This window comes from Vigna angularis, chromosome 7, assembly GCF_016808095.1.
Source record: "Vigna angularis cultivar LongXiaoDou No.4 chromosome 7, ASM1680809v1, whole genome shotgun sequence".
NCBI classification, from domain to species: Eukaryota; Viridiplantae; Streptophyta; class Magnoliopsida; order Fabales; family Fabaceae; genus Vigna; species Vigna angularis.
This window is the reverse complement of record NC_068976.1, coordinates 15,047,684-15,056,709: the sequence shown is the minus strand read 5'-3', so window position 1 is coordinate 15,056,709 and position 9,026 is coordinate 15,047,684. Positions and strand designations below refer to the sequence as shown.

Sequence of the window (9,026 nt, the reverse complement as noted above, 5' to 3'; positions counted from 1 at the left end):
ACAAGCTATAACTCAGCTAGAGCAACAACAACTTCACACACTGTAACATTTTTCGTTGCTCTTAGAGAAAGAAGTTTATAAGTACTCAAAAGAATATAGTACTGTTCGGAAAAACCAAGAAAAGATGCAGATGAAGAAGAGTGTTTGGATTGTGATGGTTATGACAGTGCTTGTGGCGTCATCACAAATCTGGTTTGTGCATGGAAGAGTCCTTCGATCAGAGACACCTTTAGGTGACGGTTGTGAGGATTTGAAAGGAGAAGCTTCGTATGTTGGAATGGCAACATTTTCTGTTTCTTCTAACAACTCCATAACTCGTCAATTTGCTCGAAGTTTGGCGTATAAACTAGCTTCTGGACCCAGCAAAAAGGGTCCTGGTCACTGATTAGTCTTCTTCCTTGCTTTTCACTCTGCTGGTTTTCTTCCACCTTCATTTCTTTCAATTTTCTTCCATTTTTTTGTTTTCGTTTTTGTTTTCACTTCCTCCACATACATTAATCAGATACATGTGTGTCTACTTTGCAGAAGCTGATTGTAAAAATAATCTGTTACACATCTCTGAATATATATATATATATATATATATATATATATATATATATATATATATATATATATATATGTTGAGAAGTTATATATATATATATATATATATACACATACTATATTTCTTTCTCTTTTTCATTTCATCACCAACTGGAAATATGCTTAAAGACACAGAGCTTATAAGAAACATTTGATTCCTACGATGTGCATAAACTATGATGCAAAGAAAACCAAAAAAAGCTCAGAATCATCGTCTATCAGTTTTAAATTTCTCTCCACTTATATATGAATTTTGTGCTATTACTGTTGAAATCTTATATATATATCATCAACGCTGTTCAAATTGCATAACATGTATATATATTATAATAACAAGCGATTGCGCAAACAAGTAAATGAACAGATGAAAAGAAAACATGTTAAGCACTTAGCTCAAAACTGGTATTAATACTAATATGAAATTTAGTCGCTGACAATTAACAGTAATAAAGTTATTAAAGGTTATAAATGTTACATAATCTCATGATTGGGACCAAAGCTATCTCGATGTATTTTTTTAATCATACATGTTACTGTGCTAATTCTATTAATTTTATAATTAATATAAAACACCTTAAAAGTTATAAGTAAAAAAAATGTTTTATGATAAACTAATGCTAGTATGTTATTTCTCTCTTTGTAGCCTTTAAAACTGATATTAACTTAAAATGATTCACATGCATATACTGAGTGATCAAAAAGGTTAATTTACTAATCTTCAAATAAGTTCTTAATACAAATGATTGTACTTTTTTTATCCTCAAAACGATGATAATATTAAAATCTTAAAGAAACTGTAAAAAGGAAACAGAAAGAAAGAGAAAGTAAAAGAGATGTTGGGATGAAGAAGTAGTGACGAAATTCTTTTTGGTTGGTATGTTTGCTAAGCAATCTAAAGTATGGTTAAAGCTTTTAGAATGTAAGTCAAAGATAAGATGAGAAAGGCAGATATGAAGGATGACATTCCTCTGCAGCCATGCTTGGAAATGTTGACCTCTCACAGCAACTTTCTTGTAGCACCAAATGAAGTCTATATAGTATTTTAATTTTCTACTCTCATCAAAAGCAATATTTAATTTTGTTTAAATGAACAATTAATGGTATTTTGTTCATAAGTGAGGCTTCTGTTTACTTAAATTTCCACAAGTAGTTTTCAAAACCTAACCGAATTTGCTTAGTCGACTAGTTAAACTTGAAAATGGTCAACTCGTGGATAACTTGGTGAAGAATAATAGTTCAAGAAACTGACAAAATCAGATATGACTGGCTACTGGTCAGCTAGTTAATTTAATTAAATTCTTAACAAAAGTAATATTTTTAAAGTGTTAATTATGTTTTTAGATACTAAACTTTCAAGCGAAATTCTATTTTCTTCCTGTCATAAACTTTTTGTACCAATTTTATTTCTATAATGTATGTTCTTTTCAACACTCAACAACGTTAAATAATTTATGATACCACAAATGACAATTTTTTTTCTTTTCGTTTGTGAACGGATGATTTTGATGAATTAGTGCTTGGTTCAGAAGGAATGACATTCGACTAATGATAAACTCTTCAGTGTTTTTATATATTCATTCATAAAGTGTAGAAATAAAATTGGTATAAAGTTTTTGACAAAAACTAATTATAATATTAGTTAAAAGTTTAGGAATTAAAAATATAGTTAATCTTTTTTTAATATATATTAAATTAAGTAAAGGAAATGAAAAAAGAATACACTTGAGGATTTTCGCCCACAAATTTTATCTACAATTATGAGAAATCAAGTCATTTTAGGTACATAAAACTGTATAATTTGACACATTTCTGTTTTGTATCCAATTATTGGATTAAACTCAACTTCCTGTGATCAAATATCTTTGGAGAGTTTGTTTTAGGTATAAATTTTCTTTTTCAGGAATCAAGTTCCCTATTGTCATAGATATATTAGTTGTTGAATTTTAGAAAATTTATGATTTACTTAAATATTTTAGAAATAAAAGTGAAAAATAAAATGCAATAAAAGTACAATGAAGATGATAAGTAATTAACTTAAAAAATTTTAATTGTTGTAACTATATGATTAAACCCTAAATTTAAAAATATTAGAGTGTTGAAAATGTTTTTAAAACATATGAATGTATATTTTTATAGGTAGGATCCTATGCACCTTAGTTGAAACATGAAGTAGATCGAGGTTGACAATCTTAAATAACAGAAGAATGATAGAGACTAAAATGTTCTCTTCCTGATTTATACATAAACAACTACAACATTCAAGCTCTTGTGTTTCCCGTAAGTATCAATTTTGTATTTTGATTCCCATCTTGATGAAAAATTCCTCTTTGCAAGACACAAAATGAGAAAAAACTTATTAATTAATTAACATTTTTTTTTTCAAACATAAACTAAGTGTCTTTAGAAAAATTTGTCAACTCCTTCATGCTTGAAAACAAGAAGACTCAAAAAAATTACAAAAAGGGTGATTAACTCACTAAATCAATCTCTCTTAATCCTTGAGGTTATGTTAATCTTTCTAATGGAAAATGCTAAGTGGTTCACAAGAAAAAGAAAGTGAAAAATTCCCTTTTTGCGACAACTTTTTATTTCATTTCCAATTAGTTGAAAACATATCATGCAACAGTGTTTTCAGGAAAGGTTGTTCCTAACATTGCACAAATACCAATACCAATACCAATGCCAGTTGATACCTTTTTTCATCTTGCACCCAATTGTCAAAGTTACCCACGTGTAAGTGTGTTAATATACATGACTTCAGTCCTAGCAATAGTTTTCAATCCTACCAAACTGATCCTTTTGTTTCAAATAAGTGGTACTATCAGATTCAAATATCACAAGTTTGACAGGTTAGTTTACTGAACATTTCACATAAAGAAGCATAGTTTTCAATGCTACAAACGTTACCGACAGCTTTATTATGCATCCAATTGATTCCAACCTTAATCAAACAAGGAATGCAATGAAATTGAACATCGTAATCGTGGTATTAATTAATAATCAACGTAGGTAATGAATGAGCATATTCAAGGTCAAAGAGTGGCTGTGGCAGCATGTGAATGAGTTAGTAACATGAGGGTAGGAAAATGTTCAGAGTCCAAATCGCAAACATGCTCACACCACAGTCCAAATTCTTGGCTGCCCTTGTCAAAAGTGGTCCATGAATTAAGAAGAACACCCATCTCTCCTATCTCAACATTCACTTTGCTTGTAAACATGTCCTCATGCAGACAACAAAATAGGATTTTGTTGTTTTATTTTTTCTTAAAATTGAGTTTTCTGTTCTCCTATTTTCCCACCTTGGACCAAAGTATGAGGAGTAAAAAAGACTCCAATTTTTAACTACACTTTGTTTAAAAATATTGATTCAATCGCATACGCTGGATAGACACGTTGATATATTTAAAATTTCACTTGACATAATGTTTCGGATGTGAGGTGGAGAATCACAATTAACACTCTTTCACACTTTTCTGTCAATCCTCTAACGTTATTTTATGTCTCCGTTACGAAGTTATTCTCAATTTTGCGCCTCCAAACTTCTAACTGAGCGGATAGGTACCTGAAAAAGGCAATTACACGCTCAAGTCAGTAATATATGTCTCATCAATTAGCATAGTAAAGTTTTAAATTCGCAACAAAGTCTGATCAATTAGCATAGTAAAGTTTTAAATTTGCAACAAATGTAATCACCTATCTTCTTATCTTACTTCTGTATTTATAGGTTTTAAAATGAGTTTTTAATTAGAGCTGACCTAATCACGACTCAAAAGTCAATAAGTATATTTTATCTGTAAATATGTTGAATTTGTAATTGTGGTGCTTAGAAGTAGAACTACCGATCGAGAAGGTGTCCTATTTATATAAACTTAAGATTAAAGACTATCTTCCTCCGACAGGACACATAGATTTTATGTTATTTTACTATTTTACATTCCACAAAACATTATAGAAACCCAAGTGGTTCCCCAAAATATGACAAATCTTGATAGAATTTACAGCCACTAATTCATTCATGGAAGAACATTCATACTTTTGACGATAATCCATAAAACTATTTCACAATTAACTATATTAATATTTTTATAATATTGTTTCTATTTTTAAAATTAAAAATATTAATATATCTATATATATTAAATAAAATTGTGAAGTGAGTTATTTGTCGGAAAAGGTTCTCAAAAGATAATTTTTTTTTTCATTGAAACGGACAATATGAGAGAGTTTATAATTTTTTGTAACTCTACGAAGGCCCACTGGTTAATTATAACCCAGTTGGACCAAGTTGACACACGTTTTAAATGGGCCAGCTTAGAACAATTAATGTGACAGATTGGTCTGCTCCAATCTTTATCTTCTAAAAAAGAGGCTAATATGACTAAAAACTTTAACTCTTTTTTTTCATGTGAGTTGGTCTCAAAATCAACCAGAATGTTTTTCGAAGCAGTCAAATAGGCATGCAGAGCAATCCTGAAACAATGATCTATGTGCTCAACCAAGCAATAGTCAGCGTGTGCATCGTTACCTCATTTATGATGCATTATATCTTGGAACTTTTTCTTCAAGTTCACGTGATATTAACCAAAGAATGTCTAACACAACAATAATGTGAAACTTATTCTTCACATAGACTGTCACCACAACACACCATAAATGAAATTCAAAACTTGAAACAGCCAGTCCATGATACTATCAAAGAAGAATACATTAATGTCACTGAGCAAACGAACACGCTGTGAATAACGCACTAACACTATGTCCCTGTCACTCTGATCTTCACAACTAGGAAAGCTAAAACCTCACAAGGATAAAACCATTGTGCAGACATGGATACAATTAGTTAATCAGTATGCAAAATGGAGCACCTTTCATCTTAAATCACAAGTGTGCAGAGGTATGCATATGTTAGTCCAAGATTGCTGCTTAAGTAAAAGCTTGGGCACAGGTTACAGAAACAAAGAGATGACCTTAAATAAGATATCAATCAGCACATAATCCAATGAAGAAATTATTGATCCAGTTGCTATGATAACAAATGATTGGCATCATCAACTCTTGTGGGGCTGAATGAACAAAAGCAGCACCATTGTTGTCACCACTCGTTTTTGCACTTCAATCCTGAATTGCCATAGACTTGAAAATCCTTGACCGCATTGTAGAATAGGAATTGTGTACTTGTGTATTTGTTTGTCTTTGTGGTTAGAAACTATTTTCTGAAATTTGTTGCTATTAGAATTATTGGATCGTTTGAGGGATGAGACAGGTACCCATAGTATAAGTATTTGATGACTTTTAACATTAGCTTTGACTCATTTGATATAAAAGCTTTATGCTTTGTCAGGGAAATTCTATTTCAGTTTTGATTCTCATTTTTAATTTCTAACATAAAGTTACGAATGTTTTTAACATATCAATCAATCTTCATAGTGGCATCTTTTTCATCTCTCACATTTTCTACTTTTTTATGACTGAATTTGTAGGAATCGATTAGTTTATCCGCATCCGTGATTCGTTATTTAACACTTTTACCCTAAACTTCTCTGATCATGACAGAAAATTCACAGAAATATAACATTCACAGGGTATATATAATAAAGATTCAGACAATGTACATCCTAACTAATGGGGAAGTAGACAGAAGAAAACTCACTCGGCACAAAAGAGCGAAACCAGCATCACTATCATACCATTACTAATCATCACTGCTATATCTCTAAGCTAAGTCACCAACAAATAGTTTCAATCGAGAACAAATATCTTGCAAACTCTATTCTTATCACAAGACAAGCAAACATCGGAAAATTGATGGATTATTAAGAAAAAAATGCAGTTCCTTAAATTCTTCAAGTGTTGTTGTTCAATAAATTTTGGAAACAGTGGTTAGAAACAGCGGTAGCACACACAATCGAGATAAAATTCTAACTCTGATAAAGGCCGAATGGAAATATATCTAAATTTATCTTTACTGTTATTACCATAAGTTGATGCAACAAAAGCATGCCTACACTCAAAAGAGACTATAAAGTTAGAAAAGTGAAAAATTTTCATACGAATCCGAATAAGCCAGAGCAAGTAATTTTACATCCGCGGATCTTCCACTTCTACAATCTCGCAGAACAAAGGTTATTCGGAGACGACAGTGGCGACGCCCTCTACGGCGGAGGTCTTGACAGTGTCGAGCATGCGCTTGCTGATCTCCTTGGAGTAGAGCTGGAGGGTCTTAATGCCATCGGCGGAGGTCGCGGCGGAGAAGGCTTCCCCCTCGATCTGGTGAGCGGCGGCGGAGGCTTCGTCGGATGAGAGAGTGCCGTAGCCTTCGGAGAGTACGGAGGAGGTGGTGAGGGTCTCGATGAGGCGGTTGACGATGGCATCGCGGGTGCGCATGGTGATGGGCCATATGGTGAAGGAAAGAGCTGCGGAGGGGTCTGGCTGCGGCGGAGCCTCCGCTTGCGGTGGAGTGGAGGGTTGGTCCGGTGTGGTTTCGGTGTTTGACATAGTAACGACGAAAAGGGGAATATGGGATTTTGAGTTTGTGGAAGAATAGTGGTTTTAAAGGGTTTGAAAAACAAAGGGAGGAAGAGAAAGAGACAGAAAGTGTGACGTTTGTTGTGTTTTTGTTTAAGGAATGGGATGTTTCGACAAACAATGCGTTGCCTTGTAAGTGAGATCTATTGGTGGGGGATCTTTGAAAACTACAACATTAATGCATTTTTTCAAAATATTTTCTTCTTTTCTTATCATTTTCATTTCTAATTTTATTAATTTAATAAACTAAAATGTTTTTTTATGGACCTTCTTAATTCAACTATTAATCTATATTTTATACATAATTATTTGTTAAAAATTCATAATTGAAAGGAAAAAAGTAAGCCCGAAAACTATAATCCGATTTAGAATAGTTTACGAAATTCTATCTCAATTTTAACTCGCATTGGTTTACTTCAATGGGCCTAGCTTAATCAACTCCATCGGCCTTATTTTATAATATTGTTATTTGAACCTCCTGGATTTATTAGTATACATCCTTTTTTGTTTCATAAAATAATCCTTTTCGGGGAAGTAATTTTGGAAGGGTTAAAGATTATAACTTTCTGAGAAAAAAAATGAATATTCCAAAAGATACCTTTTGGAAGAGTTAAAAACGACTCACTCAAATCAAATATCAAGAAAAACAATTAATTCATTTAGTTTTGTTAATTTTTTTTTAAATCTTCCATTTTTATCCATATTAGTCATTATTAAATCAATTAATTGCAAGTTACCGCTACCAATTCTCTTTAATTGTAAAATAAAACGTGTGATTTAAAAAGAATTAAGAGAATATGAAAAGTTGAAAGATGGAGAGTCAAATAAATGATCAGTGTCACTTTGACATTTTTTAAATGTTATGACTCATTAGCTTTGTTTTTAAGAATTTGGTTTTAAAAAATGTTTTTTAACAATTTCTTTTTGACAATTTTGACAACCTACTTATGGTGACTTATGATTGATTCATTTTAAATACTTTTAAAAAATATATTCAAACGAATCAATAGAAGAATGACATGTGATTGTTACGAGAAAATTGGTATGAAAAAGTTGTTAATTTATTATGGTCATTTGTCTTTTAATGCGTTTACGTAGAAAAGGTGTTTTGGTTAGAACCAAATATTATAAATACAAAAAGAAAATGTGGGTCAATGGACATGGCTTGTGCTCATGTTGCAGGAAGTGAAACGCACTTGTGAATTTTAGTACTCACGCCTTTGGAATGCAACGATTCATGTTAGAACACCTGAGTTCAAAATCATACCTTTTGAGCTTGAAGAAATCACGCCATTGTTTCCTTAACCTTTTAGGACTTTAACAAACTTTTATGTGTAAAAGGACATGTTTGCTTTCGTGTTTACTCGGGAAGACATGTGTAAAAGGCAGTCTTTGGATGCGTATGTTTTCTTTTTCGGTTATAAATTGTCATATTATCGGTTTTATTAATAATGGCAAGTTGGATTTATTATTATGATGTCACACAAAATGTAAAGTGAAAGTTTGTGAGAATTAGTGTAGAATTGGATTTATGTGATAGATTAAAAAAATTTACTTCTAAATCTACTCTTACCTATCTCCAAAATCCAATCAAATAAACAACAAAAAATTTACCTTCAAATCCTCTCAAATTCATTCAATCATTTTCTTCCAAATTTATTCAAGTGAACAAGAGTTAAGTGGTTTATCTTGTTTCACCTTGTTGGTTTGATTTGGTATTGTAAAAAATGATAGGTTAGGGTTTTCAATATGTGATTTGTGTAAAAGTAGTATCTTTAAATGTTTTACGTAAACAATGAATCTAAGTTTTACCTGGAATGAAAATATAAAAAATATATATTAAAATAAAGATTCATTAATTTATTATTTTAAAATTTTAATAAAAAATATTGTTAATATCTTATACGAGTGTGCTC

General features: G+C 31.4%; 2 protein-coding genes across 2 annotated transcripts; one reads left to right on the top strand and one right to left on the bottom strand.

Annotated features, from left to right (window-relative positions):
• On the top strand, positions 1-555 carry LOC128197780 (uncharacterized). The gene has a single exon (XM_052880547.1). It carries the CDS (start codon positions 125-127, stop codon positions 383-385), a length of 261 nt encoding a protein of 86 aa, XP_052736507.1. The 5' UTR covers positions 1-124; the 3' UTR covers positions 386-555.
• Positions 556-6,513: 5,958 nt separating this feature from the next.
• Positions 6,514-7,208, bottom strand: LOC108337721 (MFP1 attachment factor 1). The gene has a single exon (XM_017574296.2). It carries the CDS (start codon positions 7,078-7,080, stop codon positions 6,709-6,711), a length of 372 nt encoding a protein of 123 aa, XP_017429785.1. The 5' UTR covers positions 7,081-7,208; the 3' UTR covers positions 6,514-6,708.
• Between the last annotated feature and the right edge of the window lie 1,818 nt (positions 7,209-9,026).

Coding starts and splice junctions, on each gene's coding strand:
- LOC128197780 (XM_052880547.1), top strand. CDS start 125: ATGCAGATGAAGAAGAGTGTTTGGATTGTGATGGTTATGACAGTGCTT.
- LOC108337721 (XM_017574296.2), bottom strand. CDS start 7,080: ATGTCAAACACCGAAACCACACCGGACCAACCCTCCACTCCACCGCAA.